The sequence below is a fragment of the Schistocerca americana genome, chromosome 1 (genome assembly GCF_021461395.2).
Source record: "Schistocerca americana isolate TAMUIC-IGC-003095 chromosome 1, iqSchAmer2.1, whole genome shotgun sequence".
NCBI classification, from domain to species: Eukaryota; Metazoa; Arthropoda; class Insecta; order Orthoptera; family Acrididae; genus Schistocerca; species Schistocerca americana.
The window spans coordinates 511,943,358-511,961,459 of NC_060119.1; the positions used below are offsets into that span (position 1 = coordinate 511,943,358).

The window sequence follows — 18,102 nt, forward strand, 5'->3', positions numbered from 1 at the left end:
ACTTTTCTTGCCATTGCTTGTCTACATTTTATATCCTCTCTACTTCGACAATCATCATTTATGTTGCTCCCCAAATATCAAAACTCATTTACTGCTTTAAGTGTCTCATTTCCTAATCTAATTCCCGCAGCATCATTTGATTTAATTCGACTACATTCCATTATCCTCGTTTTGCTTTTGTTGATGTTCATCTTATATCCGTCTTTCAACACACTGTCCATTCCGTTAAACTGCTCTTCCAGGTGCTTTGCTCTGACAGAATTACCATGTCATCGGCAAACCTCAATATTTTTATTTCTTCTCCATGGATTTTAATTCCTACTCCAAATTTTTCTTTTGATTCCTTTACTGCTTGCTCGATATACAGATTGAATAACATCGGGGATCGGCTACAACCCTGTCTCACTCAGTTCCCAACCGCTGTTTCCCTTTCATGCTCCTCGATTCTTATAACTGCCATCTGGTTTTTAAATAGCCTTTAGCTCCCTGTATTTGACACCTGCCATCTCCAGAATTTGAGAGAGAGTATTACAGTCAACCTTGTCAAAAGCTTTCTCTAAGTCCACAAATACTAGAGACGTAGGTTTGCCTTTCCTCAACCTATCTTCTAAGGTAAGTCGTAGGGTCAGTATTGCCTCACGTGTTCCAACATTTCTACGGAATCCGAACTGAACTTCCCCAAGGTCGACTTCTACCAGTTTTTCCATTCGTCTATAAAGAATTCGCGAAAGTGTTTTGCATCCGTGACTTATTAAACTGATAGTTAGGTAATTTTCACATCTGTCAACACCTGCTTTCTTTGGGATTGGAATTATTATATTCTTCTTGAAGTGTGAGGTTATTTCGCCTGTCTCATATATCTTGCTCACCAGATGGTAGAGTAGTTCTAATGGAATGTTGTCTACTCCCGGGGCCTTGATGCGACTTAGATCTTTCAGTGCTCTGTCATATTTTTCACGCAGTATCACAACTCCCATTTCATCTTCACCTTCGTCCTCTTCCATTTCCATAATATTGACCTCAAGTACATCGCCCTTGTATAGACCCTCTATGGGTCCTTCCACCTTTTCGCCTTCCCTTCTTTGCATTGAACTGGTTTTCCATCTGAGCTCTTGATATTCATTCAAGTGGTTCTTTTCTCCAAAGGTCTCTTTAATTTTTCTGTAGGCAGTGTCTATCTTACCCTTAGTTCAAAATGGTTCAAATGGCTCTGAGCACTATGGAACTTTACTTCTGAGGTCATCAGTCCCCTAGAACTTAGAACTACTTAAACCTAACTAACCTAAGGACATCACACACATCCATGTCCGAGGCAGGAATCGAACCTGCGACCGTAGCGGTCACGCGGTTCCATACTGTAGCGCCTAGAACCGCCTGGCCACGCCGGCCGGCTCTTACCCCTAGTGATATATGCCTCTACATCCTTACATTTCTCCTCTAGCCATCCCTGCTTAGCAATTCTGCACTTCCTGTCGATCGCATTTTTGAGACGTTTGTATTCCTTTTTGCCTGCTTCATTTACTGCATTTTTATACTTTCTCCTTTCATCAGTTAAATTCAATATCTCTTCCTTTACCCAAGGATTTCTAGTTGCCCTCGGCTTTTTACCTACGTGATCCTCTGCTGCCTTCACTGTTTCATCTCTCAAAGCTACCCATTCTTCTTCTACCGCATTTCTTTCCCTTGTTCCTGTCAATCGTTCCCTAACGCTCTCTCTGAAACTCTCTACAGCCACTGGTTCTTTCAGTTTATTCAGGTCCTCCCATCTTCTTAAATTCCCCCCTCTTTGCAGTTTCTTCAGTTTTGCTCTACAGTTCATAACCAATAGATTGTGGTCAGAGTCCACATCTGTCCCTGGAAATGTCTTACAATTTAAAAGCTAGCACAAGTTTGAAATGTTTAATTAACTACATAAAATTCATAAGATAGCAATAAGAAAGAAGTGAAAATTAATGTTCCTGCTTATCTGACCTGCTGTCAGCATATCAGTTCACAGTTTGCACTTTTCCTTTGTGGATGCAATTTTCCTTCGACTGCTTTCATGCAGTCTTCATCTTACCTCGCGGTTATCTTTTCATACCATAAGCACCCAACATCCCTTACTATCTGTTGGCATATTTTAATATTTGTTGCTCCAACATGTTCATCCACTGTTGTTCTTTTCAGGAGGAGTTAGCTATTCCTCTTTCCATTTCATCCGTTGGTTTCCTTTCAAGGGCCTCATCGCTTCGTACTTAATCTGAGCTTTTCATATTTAACATCTGTCTATGATAATACTACACATATCGTCTAATAGAGGGCACAGTAACCGGTGAGTTAAATATATGTAACTCGTAATCTAAACACAACCCATCTGAACAATGTCGGTTTCAGGATTTAAGGCCATTCTTCGGATCTGTAAATAATGCAGAAAGTGCCAGGAGTTCTTGGGCGTAATATTTTCTCGCATGATATACTTCGAACTATTAATGAAGGATAACAGGCAGATTCCGTATTTCTAGATTTCCGGAAAGCATTTGACACGGTGCCCCATTGCAGGCTGTTAAAGAAGGTGCGTGCATGTGGAATGTGAGAAGTTCGAAGATTTCTTAAGATACAGAACCGAGTACGTGGTACTCGACGGCGAATGTTGATCAGAGACAAGGATGTCGTCAGGAGTGACCTAGGAAAGTATGATAGGACCACTGTTAGTCTCTATATACATAAATGATTTGGCGGACAGGGTGGGCAACTGTTTGCTGATGATGCTGTGTCGTATACAGGGCGAAGTGAAATTCGCGCCCTCGGGCTTCGCAGCGCAACTCCTTACATGCCAGCGATAAAAAAAGTCTGTCACAAAATTTCGTCTGGCGAGTAAATCTGCCAGAAAAAGGACGTTAAAGAGTGGCAATCTGGCAACACTGTAACCACATGCATGGTAACTACCTCTGTCAGTAGACATTAGTTGTGCTGTACATTTGGTGCAGTGGATAAAGTTTTGGGTTAGCATGCAGGGCGTTGAGGGTTCGATCCTGGGATGGGTAATATGTTTTTTTTTTATTTGGTAAAGTAGTCCAGGTGGTACGGTATCTGGCATCTTAATCGTCAACAGCGATTGCAGCGGGTCCTCTGGAAAACATTTGCACTTACATACTACAATCGTAGAAATGGAAGTTTGTTCAGCTTTGAAACAAGCCCTTTCCACGCAGGGGGCGTGAAATTATTCGCACCACTTCATCTACTAGATGCGAAACCTGTTTTCTTTGTACCCCCCTCCAGTGGTCCCATAGATTAGTACCAACTATTATTCTTGCCTCGTTCAGGTCCATTACATTCCGTTAGGGCCTTACATTGTCAGTAGGACTAGCAACGTGCTTTGCGAATAATGTCCAAACTCGGCTGCTATTTGTATGTGTTATCCTACTAATTATGCCTTTCAGTACTGAGTCTGGTTACCACATGCTGTTCAGTACATATCTCAGTGCATTATTATTATTATTATTATTATTATTATTCTATCGATTGGATTATGGAAACATCACGTCTATTACCGTTAGGGAAACATTTTAATTCGGAATCGAACATTTCACAATTAGTAGTGTCGGGATGAATCATGCAGAACAACATCTGTCAGAGGGGCAATGCTCGTTAGGTGGAACAGTGCGCGGGACTGACGGCCTATTTATACTGTATGCGCTAGTTGCGACCGGAGTAGCACGCCTGTGACAGACTCCAATGTAGATGCGCACACGTATCGAATTTTCTCATTGTAAACCTCTAAACCAGTGTGGTAGACGTATGGCATACACAAACGATGAATATGTGGATACGCTTCTGGTCCTTGGTGCATCTGATAATCGGGCCGGCGTTGCCGCTCATGAATATGCTGCTAGATATCCTCGTCGACGTCATCCAGATAAAAATGTTTTTCGTCGTCCAGAGATGCGCCTTCGGGAGTCAGGTTCTCTCCTACCACCATCGCGTGACAGGGGTCGTCCACGGACTCGCCATACTCCAGCTACTGAGAAAGCTCCCTACATGTTGTTATACACCAAGAACCTCAACGAAGTATATGTAGCGTAGCAACGCAGCTGCGTGTCTCGCAACGCATGGTAGTTAACGTGCTGCACGAGCATGGGCTCCACCCATATCAATATGCTTTCATGCAATACCTGCATCCTGCACCTCGCCATCAGAGGATGCAATTCTGTGAATGGTTCCAACAACAACAGGAATCCAACGAAGAATTCGTGAACACTGTAATATTGTTGGATGAAGCAGCAGTCACTCGTGAGGGTATCTTCAATATGCCAAATTCCCACCATTGGTGTGAGGTTAACCCGCATGTCACCCGCAACCGTGGATGTCGAGTTCACTTTGGTATCAACGTCTGGGTAGGAATAGTGGGCCATAGGGCCCTACATGTTGCCTGACCGGTTGACTGCATGAGGGTAACATGCATTCCTCTCAAACTATCTGCCTGATGCGATGGAAGATGTTCCACTTCATGTTCGGCAGAGAATATGGTTCCAACATGATGGTGCACCTCCACACCCTGGAATTAATGTGCGATAGTATTTGGACATTTCCAGGGAAATCGCTCAGACGTGGAGATCCACTCGTATAGCCACTGCGTTCACCTGACCTAAATCCTCTGGATTTCTTCCTGTGGGGACACTGAAGGAACACGCGTTCTCTACTCCGCCGATGAATATGGAAGTATTGGTAGTGCGTGTTCATGCTGCTTTTGTTACTGTGGACGCACCTTTGCTGAGAAGGGTCCACAGCTGTATGATCCCGAGGAGTGCTCAACGTTTGGACGTGCAGGGAGGTCGCTTTGAGCATTTTTTGCTCTGAGGACAACGTATTCTATTGTGAAGGTCAGGCGGTCATTAATATGGACATTATTATTGTCACTGGTTGCTAATGTGCGACATCTGAGCGCTCATATTACATGTAGTGTAAATGAAAAGTAGATGTTGTGTTATTGTACTGTGATATCATCTTTAGCATCTCTAAATTGATATTGTTTTTGTGATTATTCTGTCCTATGACAGTTGATTTGTTTCAACTGTTTATTTCTTATTTGTCTAAGCATGTATTTGTTACGTTCAGCGTTACAAAACGTTGTAAATGTAGGATACACGTGACGTAAGAAACGCTATATGTTACATTATGCAATGTGAAGCTGAAATTAGCAAATAAAGAAAATGCGCCCTAACCCAGGATCGAACCCTTGACCTCCTGCATGCTATGCCAAAACTCTATCCAGTGCACCAACTGTACAACAGAAATGCTGCGTGCTGACAGAGGTAGTTACCATAAATGTGGTTACAATGTTGCCAGATTGCCACTTTTGAACGTCCTTTTTCTGGCAGATTTACTCGCCGGACTAAATTTTGTGACACATTTTTTTTATCGCTGGCATGTGAGGAGTCGCGCTGCGAAGCCCGAATGGGCGAATTTCGTTTCACCCTGTATAAGCTGTCGCCATTGACTGACTGCTCAAGAATACAAGACGACTTGAACAAAAGTTCTAGCTGGTATGATGAACAGTAGTTAGCTCTAAATATAGAAAAACGTAAGTTTAATGCGGATGAGTGGGGAAAACGAATCGGCGATGTTCGGATACACCATTAGAAGGGTCCTAACGTCGTTTAAATGTTGCAAGCGATATGAAATGGAACGAGCTTATGTAGCGAGAAAGTCGAATGAACGACTTCGGTTTGTTGGGAGAATTCTGAGAAAGTGTGGTTCACATGTGAAGGAGACTGCATGTACGGCGCTGGTGCGACCTGTTCTTGAGAACTGCTCTAGTGTTTGGGATCCGAACCAGGTCATAGAGGAAGACACTGAAGCATTTCAGGGGCAGGCTGCTAGATCTGTTACCGGCAGGTTAGAACAATACGCAAATGTTACGGAGATGCTTCGGGAACTCCAATCGGAGTATCTGAAGGGGAGGCGACATTCTTTTCGATGAACACTATTGAGAAAATTTAGAGAACCGGCGTTTTGTAGCTAACTGCAGAGTGATTCTGTTGCCTCCAACATACACTGTGCTTACGGACAACAAATACAAGACACGAGAAACTAGGGCTACTACAGATGGATGTAGTTAGACATTTTTCTCTCGTTGTATTTGCGAGCGGAACAAGAAAGGAAATAATTGGTTGTAGCATGGGGAACCGTCCGCCACGTGTTGTATGGTGAATTACGGATTATCGATGTAGACGTAGACGTAGAAAAAATTCATACTACATAAAATTACTCCTGAACTGGTTGGTTACAATGTAGCTTTTTAGCACAAGTCTGTTTGCTTCACGTGACTGCTTAAGTGTTCACGGTGACAACAGCCGACTGAGCTCTTCTCAGTGCCCTTTGCGCGTCACGCCTCCATCACTGCTCCGTCATCAGGAGCTCCGTTGACGAAGCTTGTCGGGCGACCGCTGGATTCGCCACTCACCGGCGGCCCTGACCTCAGGCACAACGCGGGAAAGCAGATAGGCGGTCGCAGCCCTTTCTTTCCTCTGCCGCGTCCGACTACAGCAGGTAGGCGGACCGGCTCTCTGTGCTTTCTCCCAGGAACTGGTCCCGGCAGACGAGTGGACTGGTCGATCCATTCCAGACGCAGAGGATTCGCGGTCACTACCACTCTGGTGTTGCAGACTGAACACCGTCTAGTAAGCAAGGCACTCTGAGGCGGTGCAGGGACAGGAAGTGGGACACTGGAGCACGAACACTGTGTTATGGTCACGTACTCGTTGAGCGCAGAAAATGGTGCGAGAATGTCTGTCTGCTGTCTATATCTTACAGGGGGTCATTTGCTGTTCTTGTAGATGATCTGTTACGTTTTCTACTACATATAAGGTGCAACAAAAACGTACTGGTAAAATTTTAAAGGCTTTAGAGGATGTTCTGAGGAATAAATTGAGGACAGGAACCCATGTCCACAAACGCCGTGTTCGGAAATATCATCCAGCTATTTTACGGAGGTTTAAGTCACCTGCACTTCGGCAGCAGACGCAAGTTTGTACCCAAACGGTCTGTAAGTAGAGCTCCTCGCAATGGATTTGGCAGCATTCGGGTGGTTAGATGACGTCGAACGAGTAAACACACCACAGTGCGTTCAAACTCATCTTTACTGTGGAGGGTATGGACTACAGTCAAGCGCTCACTCCCTGAACTTCTGGACTCTGTAGCGTCACCAAGCGACTTTTCCAGGATTGGGGCCATGACTGCAGTTTATTCAGCACATCCTGTGAAACACTCGCAGTTTGTAGCTTTGTAACACTTTGTTTATAGCGCGAATATTAGAAGGATAAAGTTAGACCAGTGCAGGGTTATAGGCAGATACAGCGGCATTTTCTTTCAGAGCACTGTCAGTGAATGTTAGAATGGTTCCAATGGCTCTAAGCACTATGGGACTTAACATCCGAGGTCATCAGTCCCCTAGAACTTAGAACTACTTAAACCTAACTAACCTAAGGACATCACACACATCCATGCCCGAGGCAGCATTCGAAACGGCTACCGTAGCGGTCGCCCGGTTCCAGACTGAAGCGCCTAGAATCGCTCGGCCACAATGGCCGGCAATGAATGTTAGAGGACTGAGCAGAATTGTATTCCTGTTGTATGTAATTTCTTCCACATACTGTATGGTCGATTGTGCGGAACAGATCTACATCTGTACTTGCATCTGCATTCATATCCATCTGCACACAGCAAGAGACACATATTCATTTCAAGGATAGTACGCGGGAAAAAAGATAATGTCTATGGGCCCGAATTTCTTTAATTTTAGCTTCATGAACATTACAAGGAAGGTATATTTTGTGACACGTTTTGGAACTTGGGTTCTCATAATTTTGTCAACAAGGCTCTCCGCGAAGAGCAGCGTCTTCTTTGTGACGTCTCCCACTGCAATTTTTTCAACATCTCTGTGACACAGTGACGCCTCTTAAAGAAACATATGACAAATCATGCGGCTATTCATTGAATATTTTGGGTAACCGGTGCTCCACAGCTGCTGAATGTTTAAATTCTTGTTGAGAACAACTACAGTTGCCACTTTATTCGCTACAAGTTTCGATCGTGAACTATCATCCTCAGGCTCAGAATCCATCACCTTAATCTCTGTATACTCGTATGTTAACAGTCCTTTCTGCAGGAAATTCAACTGTTACGCAGTCTGCAGCCGTGGGCCGGCCGCGGTGGCCGAGAGGCTCTAGGTGCTTCAGTCCGGAACCGCAGGTTCGAATCCTGCCTCGGGCATGGATGTGTGTGATGTCCTTAGGTTAGTTAGGTTTAAGTGGTTCTAAGTTCTAGGGGACTGATGACCTCAGTTTTAAGTCCCATAGTGCTCAGAGCCATTTTTGCAGCCGTGGTTAATGACAAATGTTGACTTAACGCTAAAATTTACTTATGTGGATTTTATATTACATCAAATTCAATAAAGAACGGTCCTTTCCCTTTAGGAGCTGTCGGCTTTCACAACACGTCTTTCTTGTTTTCTATCTCTACCGTGGATAAAATCAATCACGTTTCCCAGACTGAAGAATAAAACTCAAGAATTGGTCGAATAATTGTTTAGCCAGGACCTGTTTTGTGCATGTGTTACACTTTCTTAGGAGTGTTCCACAAATTTGAGGCTTGCATTTGCCTTCCGTACGGTTTGATTTATGTGGTCGATCCACGTTAAATCGCTCCGAACAGTAACTCTCCATACTTTAAATTTATGACTGATTCCAGTTATTGATCGTCGATCTTGCAGTCCAAAAATATTGGATCTTTATGTCTTAATACATGCTTTAGTTTAACTTTGTTTACTTGTGGAACCAGTTGCAAATCTCTACACCAGGCTCTGATTATCTGCAAGTCTATTAAAATTGCGTAGGCTTCCGCGGCCACAGTCAGTTGACATAACAGTTTTCTATCGTAATGCGACATAATGCAAGAAAACCAGGTCGTCTACATGCACATATAACGAAATTGCAAATAAAACTTGCCGAAACATCAGAGAAAATGCGACACGTCTAGTATAGTTTTTGTGATGTTTCGGCACACAGTAGCAATTCTGATTTTGCAATGTTTAGCTAGAGTCAGCCCAAATACAAGCTGCTCAACACGTCTTTCATGCGACGCCCAATGTCAACGGAAATCGACGGTTTGTACCTGTTATAAACAAAATGACATATATAAAAAATGAAGCAGCCAAACGACATGTCAGTGTAACTTCATAGACATACACTCCTTTTGCGGGTTTGTAAATACTGGAGTAGAAGCTCTCTGTGACAGGTAGAATGGCTCCATAGAGAGTTAGTGTCGTGCGTGTTTAGCGTTGTAGTCAGGCCTGATGGTGTACATATGAAGCGTGAACAGCGTCAGATGAGTGATCACTGATTTTATGTTCTCCTTGCTCCAGTTCGGCTTTAAGACTGGGAAAGGCACCAGCGAGTCAGGTCTGACGCTGTGCTTGACTGAAGACTCAATATGAAGATACGTTTTTAATTTTGCGAAGATGATTTTGACTTGTGTACATGCTTAGTCAGTTCTCCCGACGACCATTTCATTTTAGATTTCTTCTCATCTATCTGATCTTTCCCACTGAAAATGTCTGGAACTATGTGTAACTCCAAAATAGCCGACACAACGTCTTTGTATAGGTCAGCGGCCATAATCATGGGCATACATATCTACAGCTCATACGAGTATGTATTATTTAACGATATACATTGATGCGCCAAAGGAACTGGTATGGGCACGCGTATTCAAATACAGATATATGTAAACGGGCAGAAGAGGGCGCTGCAGTTGGCAACGCCTATATACGACAAGTGTCTGGCGCAGTTGATAGATCGGTTATTGCTGCTAAAATGGCAGGTTATCAAGATTTAAATGAGCTTTAACGTGGTGTTACAGTCGCCGCACGAGCGATGGGACACAGCATCTCCGAGGTAGCGATGAAGTGGCGATTTTCCCGTACGACCATTTCACGAGTGTACCGTCAATACCAGGAAACCTGTAAAACATCAGATCTCCAACATCGCTGCGGCCGGAAAAAGATCCTACAAGAACGGCACCGACGACGACTGAAGAGAACCGTTAAACGTGACAGAAGTGCAACCCTTCAGCAAACTGCTGCGGATTTCAATGCTGGGCCACCAACAAGTGTCAGCGTGCGAACAATTCGACAAAGCATCATCGATATGGGCTTTCGGAGCCGAAGGACCACATGGTGTACCCTTGATTACTGCACGACACAAAGTTTTACGCCTCACCTGGGCCCATCAACACCGACATTGTACTGTTGAAGACTGGAAACACGTTGGCTGGTCGGACGAGTCTCGTTTCAAATTGTATCGAGCGGATGGACGTTTACGGGTACGGAATCTATGGACAACGCATGACAGCAGGGGACTGTTCAAGCTGGTGGAGGCTCTGTAATGATGTGGGGCGTGTGCAGTTGGAGTGATATGTAACCCCTATGCGTCTAGATACGACGCTTACAAGTGACATGTACGTAAGCATCACGTCTGATCACCATCATCAATTTATGTCCATTGTGCATTCCGTCGGACTTGACCAATTCCAGCAGGACAATGCGACACCCCACGTATCCAGAATTGCTACAGGGTAGCTCCAGGAACACTCTTCTGAGTTTAAACACTTCCGCTGACCACCACACTCCACAACATGAACATTATTGAGCATAACTGGGATGAAACTTCCTGGCAGATTAAAACTGTGTGCCGGACCGAGACTCGAACTCGGGACCTGCAAAGTTCGCAGGAGAGCTTCTGTAAAGTTTGGAAGGTAGGAGACGAGGTACTGGCAGAAGTAAAGCTGTGAGGACGGGGCGAGAGTCGTGCTTGGGTAGCTCAGTTGGTAGAGCACTTGCCCGCGAAAGGCATAGGTCCCGAGTTCGAGTCTCGGTCCGGCACACAGTTTTATTCTGCCAGGAAGTTTCATATCAGCGCACACTCCGCTGCAGAGTGAAAATCTCATTCTGCATAACTAGGCTGTCTTGCAACGTGCTGTTCAGAAGAGATCTCCACTCCCTCGTACTCTCACGGATTTAGCGAGAGCCTTGCAGGATTCCTGGAGTCAATTCCCTTCAGCACTACTTCATACATTAGTCGAGTCGATGCCACGTCGTGTTGCTGTAGTTCTGCGTGCTCGCCATGCCCTGCGGGATATTATTCGGGTATACCAGTTTTTTGGCTGTTCAGTGAACGTTGCACTGAGGTTCTAAAGTACTTGATCCGATGACAGCAGTTAGCCGGAACGCGTGATTAAAATGAGAAATAATATATTGTGGTTACGACAGAAAATATTTGTGTATTTGTGCTATTTGTAACTGTGGGTGGATTTTCTTCATGATACAGTCATCAAAGAATTGCTTCGTTTGGAGAGAGAGAAACTTGTGGACCCTCTGTCCCGCCGGACTGAGGCTGTTACTGAGACCAGATGCGGAGATGCGCTGCATTGTGGTGGTGTCTTCTGAAGCTGACTAACTTTTTTGCACGGTGTGCTTGTTTCGACCAGGTTGTGGGGGACGCCAAGCTCTTCGAGCCCACTGGAGCACTGCCAGCGTCCGACGCCACCGCAGACGAAATTGGCGAGGAATTTGGAGAGGTATCCGCGGGTGGACTCGATGAGTGGCGGGTGGCTGGGCCCGCCTACAGGGAAACTGGGTTAGCTGGAAATGAAAGCGGCGCCCCCCCTCGCAGTCCCGAGCCCTGGTGGCGGCGCGGCGGCCGCGGTGCGCCGCAGTCTCTGCGTGCAGTGTGTGCCCGCCAGGTCGACAGCGGATCCAGACACCGTGCAGACACCGCCGGACGACAGCCACCATGCTACGCACGAGGTACGCCCGCGCTTGCGGTCGCGCAGCCGATACCCCTTTACCGCTCGGCCGACACTGCTGGAATCGCAGTACTGTTCACTGGCTTCTCTCCCGATGGACGCCACATAGTGCAGTACCGCAACAATGGTCTATTGTTCTACCTCCAGTTTCAGTGCAGTGGTGTAGAGTGCCCCAGACCATCTTCAGGAGAGCTAAAAAATGTGATATTTGTCATCAGAACTATTCATGACTCCATGGCAGGCCTGTTCTCTCGGATACTGCAGAAACGTAACGATTCCATTCTAACAAAAGGATCAAGTGAGAACTAAGCCTCTGCTTTAGTATTAATTGCACTGATTCAGTCACTTGTGTTGAGAAGTCATACACCGCGTCTCAGAACATAAACTTTTACTGCGGAATAAACAGTACAATGACTTGTGATACAGCTCGTGATGGGCAATGTAAAATTGACCTTAATACGTTATGTTTAATGACCAATGCAAAAGAAGCAGTTATCACCTACTGAATTGTAAACTAAATTTGATTTTAAAAAAAGAAATATATGGGCATTTTCGACCACCGATAAGCCACCTTTTGTTCCATTTGCATCATTTTAAAACCTATAATCTCACATTTGAATTTATCCGTGATTAGATGTGATTTGGTTGTACTCCACTTCGAAGCTTCCAAATATAATCTGTCAGGCTGTGTCTACTAACTAGCGTCGTCATACTCTTGCACGTGGCTACTGCGTCCGGCAGGTGGAAATGCATATCGATCCAGTCACGGAAAGCAATTATTGTAAACAATACTCGTTAATTTTGGTATGTATAGAGAATTGGAAAAGCATGCCTGATCCCAGGAGCTGGTAACCAAAACGCATTTTCTCGCTTTTCAACAATACCGTGAATTGGGAATTGTGCGGCATCATTAATAAAATTATTATTATACATACGATAGGCAGGAGGTGAAAGTCAGTGGCGCTTGCAGCTCCAATAAAAAAAGTCTGTTATCAGTCTCCTTGCACAGCATGCGTTACTTGTTTTCGCTCCTATTTTACGTCTTCATTTTTCGATTTGTTTAGTTCCGACATGGAAATAGATACTATGTTTCGTAAATGATTCGAAGTGCTCCGTAAAACAAAAAAAGGCACTACAGTCTGGAACCGCGCGACCGCTACGGTCGCAGGTTCGAATCCTGCCTCGAGCGTGGCTGTGCTTGAAGTCTTTAGGTTAGTTGGGTTTAAGTAGTTATAAGTTCTAGGGGACTGATGACCTCAGAAGTTAAGTCCCATAGTGCTCAGAGCCATTTGAACCATTTTTTAAAACAAAGACCCAAGAGAAATGATAATTACTATGCAAAAGAAGCGAATAATTTCCTAGCATCGAATAAATTGAACACTGAAAGAAACTGTATCCCCAGTATTCATAAACTTTTACCTTATGTTGGAGTTCAGCGTTTCTTCGACAGGGCTGTCTCCAGTGATGAATTACAAGCCCACCCCTATCGTAGACGGGAGATTCACCATGCTGGGGGATTGATGAAGGCTTTTCTTGACAATTACTTGCACTGATTTGAGAATACAAAAGCCGAAACTTGCAAACTTCTTTGAAACTATATGGCAGACTAAAACTGTGTGCCAGTCCGGGACTCGAACTGGGAACTGTACCTTTCGCGGGCAATCTTTTTACTGGCGGAGCTTTACAGACAACACTCATGGTCTGCCCTCGCATCTTTGCTTCCGCTGGATCTGCCTCTCAGTCCTAACCCGCCTGTAAATTTCAAAACATCGCAAGCTATGCCGAAGAGTGAAAGATTAATTATGGGTCGCAGACTACTATCTGGACTTAGTTTCTGCTCACTGTAAGTACGATGTTGCAACCCCAAATTTTTTGTGCAGTCATGACTCTCTGTTTCAATTTTATACTCTGAGTCAGTTTCGTGGTAAAAGCTTCCTAAATGCTGCTTTACTGAAACCTACAATAGGCGACCTTAATTATTTATTTCTAGCCGAGTGAATGCACCTAGAAACTATACTGAAGAGCCAAAGAAACTGGTACACCTGCCCAATATCGTATAGGGACCCCGCGACCGCGCAGAAGTGCCGCAACACGACGTGGCATGGACTCGACTAATGTGTGAAGTAGTGCTGGAAGGAACTGGAACCATAAATACTGCAGGGATGTCCATAACGGGGGCGGAGATCTCTTCTGAACAGCATGTTGCAAGGCCTCCCACATATGCTCAATAATATTCATGACTGGAGAGTCTGATGGCCAGCGGAAGTTTTAAACTCAGAAAAGTCTTCTTGCAGCCCCTCTGCAGCAATTCTGCATGTGTGGGGTGTCGCATTGTCCTGCTGGAAATGCCCAAGTCCGTCTGAATGCACAATGGACATAAACGAATGCAGGTGATCAGACAGGATGCTTACGTACGTGGCACCTATCACAGTCGTTTCTAGACTTATAAGGGGCCCTATATCACTCCAACTGCGCACGCCCCACAACATAACATAGCCTCCACCAGCTTGAGCAGTCCCCTGCGGACATGCAAGGTCCATGGATTCATGACGTTGTCTCCAGACCTGTACATGTCCATCCGCTCGATACAATTTGAAACAAGACTCGTCCGACCAGGCAACATGTTTCCAGTCATCAACAGTCCAATGTCGGTGGTCACGCGCTCAAACGAGGCGTAAAGCTTTGTGTCGTGCAGTCATCAAGGCTACATGAGCGGGCCTCCGGTTCCGAAAGCCCATATCGATGATATGGTTCGCACGCTGACATTTGTTGGTGGCCACCTCAGTACTGAAATCTGCAGTGGTTTGCGGAAGGGCTGCACTTCTGCCACGTTGAACCATTCTCTTCAGTCGCCATTGGTCCCGTTCCGGCAGCATCAATGGAGAATAGATGTTTTACCAGATTCCTGATATTCACGGTACACTCGTAAAGTGGTGGTACGGAAAAATCGCCCTTCATCGCTACCTCGGAGATGTTGTGCCCCATCGCTCGTGCTCCGACTGTAACGCCATGTTCAAACTCATTGAAATCTTGATAACCTGCCATTGTAGCAGCAGTAACCGATCTAACAACAGTTGTATATAGGCGTTACCGACCGCCGTGCCGTACTCTGTCTGTTCATATATCTCTGTATTTGAATACGCATGCCTTCTTTGGCGCTTCAGTGCAGAAAGCACACCGTGAAAGAATCACACCGAAAATGCCTCAGATTATCTAGAAATTCTATCTATATATTTGTGTACCGTAGTCTTTTTCAACTGTTCAATCCATTACGAGACTCAGCTTTATAGAAATCATTGTTTATCGGAAATTTTCTTTGTCCAACTCCTCACATAATTGTTAAATGCTAACCAGCACTCTCCTCTGGCGATCTGCGGACGATTAAAAAAAGTAATTGAATAATAGAACCAAATGTATTTGGAGATGGAAATTTGAGGCCAGCCAGAAGAGAAATTTGGCTCTGAAAAAGTGGGGAATTAACATCAAGAAAAATAAGACACACTTGCATAAAATTCGAGCCTGAGGGAACTCTTTTTTCTGTTATAACATTTTAAGAATTAAGGTTTCGCCATCCGTTTTATGTGAGTGCGAAGCACAATCTTACGCGGTAGGTTTCACATATTTTTACTACATAACACTGGCAATTCTTCCTGCCACAGCTACTGGAGGATAATTCTCTTAGTCCGTTATATTCTGATTCACATCAAATATTCTCCTTTAACCTGTAGCAGTCTTTCTAAATTACATAATCGGCTGAGATACCCAGAGACGCTGTAAAGCGACAATCGGCGTTCTCCTATTGCAGTGAATTGGGAAACACAGCACCGTAAAATGGTGCCCAAACGAGATCGAGAAAACCGGCTGTGACAGTTGACTCATGCTTCACGCTACAACTCGGCGGGCACATCAAAGCTCTCACTGGCGTACCGGCCGGGAAGTGTCCGCGAATTCTCTGCCACCTTCCATTCCGCTCCTCATTGCAACATTCGACTGGGGGGTATCATCACGATTGCATAAATTTCAGAAGAATGGTTTTATTCTTTCCTCACCTGGAAATTCTGTCGTTAAGGTGTGGCGTCCTCCCTTTATTAGTTATTTTCCAAGTTTGCTTTTAACTGATATTGTCCACTACATTCTCAAATATTTTATCAGACTCCCCTGCGAGAATCCTAATCAGATCTTCGAGCTTGGCGTAACTTTCCTGTTCCAAACTATGTACAGAACGATTATTTTTTTTCGGCTTGCAGTTTGGCAAAAGGTTCTTTTGTTAAATCAGTGGAGGAGAAGCTATTTTAATGTCCAAATTCTTCACTTAACTTGAAATTATAGACCGGAAAAACATTTATCCTTAGGTAATTTTGAACGCTCGGCGTCCCAACCTCAAAACTGAGAACGGAGGGTATTTGTTTAGAAACAAATGCTGACGATGGCAACTTATGTCTTATGATAGTGTGAGCTTCATAACGTTATTGACGTTCGTCGGAGATGAATACATAAGTTTCATGATAGATAACATCAGCGATATACATATTTCATTCTGGCTACATTACGTATATGAACTGATTAACAAAAAAATTTAGTTTGCATCACACAAATGAGGAAGAAAGGAAAATTAACTGAATCAAGCGAGAAGGGAGCCATGCATTAGTTCTCGGGGAGAAAATGTCTATGAAGTGCGAATAATTTTATCATAAGAAGCTACGGTTTGTCTGACTACTTACAGTGACTTTACAAACTTCGGAAATATTGCGGCTTCTGAATTTCACCTTTTCTTGCGATTCAGATCGAACCTCAAATTCAGTGCGTTCTGAGCACTTATATACGCCAGATCGCACTGGAAATGTTTCTATAAAAATTTACATGTTTAAGAGAAAAAGGTCACAACCCAACGAAACACCAAGGAAAAATATTCGGAACAATTCGTTACTTACGGGTATCATGAACCCAGCCACTGAAGATCGTAACATTCGTGAACATTTGTTCTTCTCTTAGATTTAAATCATCTCTAGTGCATTCTATAGCAGCTATTCCTTTCTGTGGAAACTATATGCCCTTACATTCTTAAGTTCTATCGTCGTTCAATTATTGCATTCCAATTTTTTTATGTATAATTGATAGTCAAAATGTACAGAATGTGCACCGTTTACTAATAACATTGCGAGATACTTCAGTGCCAGCAAATTGGGAACAGTTTAATTCAATTGCACTTCTACGTCGTGTAAACAGTTACCGATAAACTTCTATAATCGCTATTTTTAATGCACGTGAATTTTAGTTATTGAGATACACAGCTAAAATGTTAATTACAAGCCAGTTTTCTGTATCATAACAATGAAAAGTTATCAATATCAACATAGAAGTATCGTTGGAGTAGATAACGGATTCTTTCATATTTTGGAAGCAATAGGAAATATGACATAGTAAATAATATTTCAAAACGTATGACGATATGAAAACCCTGGTTGATTCGTATTATAGTGAATTGCTGTTACATGTGTGGTATCACGCTGCATGTAGTTCAACAAAAAATTAATCTGAAAGAGAAGAGTGGAACTGACGACGAGGTCAATCTGTATATTTAAAAGGCAACGTCCTGGCTGACTGGCTCATCATCGCCCAGGCCAGACCACTAAGGACAGAAACTTGAAGTTTGGAAAGGGTGTTGATCTTATACTGTGTGTGTCATTTAAGAAGATATTTTTCTAAATTCCATCCCTAAGGTGGTGAAATAGGGGATGAAACGTTTTATTGAAAATATGTCGCTGTTAAGGCAATTTTGAAGCCTGATCTGCGGAAACTGATATTTGCTTTCTCGATCAGAAGTAAAGAAATACATGTTACGGGATTTTTGTAAATTTAACTTCTGTTGGGGGTGAAGTAGTGGGTAAAAGCTTCCTTTGAAAATAAATCATAATTAATGAAATACTATAGTATTTTTAGACAGCAAAGGACTTGGAAGAGCAGTTGAATGGAATGGACAGTGTCTTGAAAGGAGGATATAAGATGAACATCAACAAAAGCAAAACAAGGATAATGGAATGTAGTCTAATTAAGTCAGGTGATGCTGAGGGAATTAGATTAGGAAATGAGGCACTTAAAGTAGTAAAGGAGTTTTGCTATTTGGGGAGCAAAATAACTGATGATGGTCGAAGTAGAGAGGATATAAAATGTAGGCTGGCAATGGCAAGGAAAGCGTTTCTGAAGAAGAGAAATTTGTTAACATCCAGTATAGATTTAAGTGCCAGGAAGTCATTTCTGAAA

The 18,102-nt window shown here is 43.7% G+C and overlaps 1 protein-coding gene across 1 annotated transcript in view; it reads left to right on the forward strand.

The window, feature by feature from the left end:
- The first annotated feature begins 11,771 nt into the window (after nucleotides 1-11,771).
- LOC124624402 (peroxidase-like) overlaps nucleotides 11,772-18,102 on the forward strand; it is a 299,356-nt gene continuing 293,025 nt past the window's right edge. Inside the window, exon 1 of the mRNA XM_047149105.1 lies at nucleotides 11,772-11,842. Within this exon, the coding sequence (XP_047005061.1) occupies nucleotides 11,829-11,842 (14 nt within the window). The 5' untranslated portion in view covers nucleotides 11,772-11,828. The remainder of the gene's footprint in view (nucleotides 11,843-18,102) is intronic.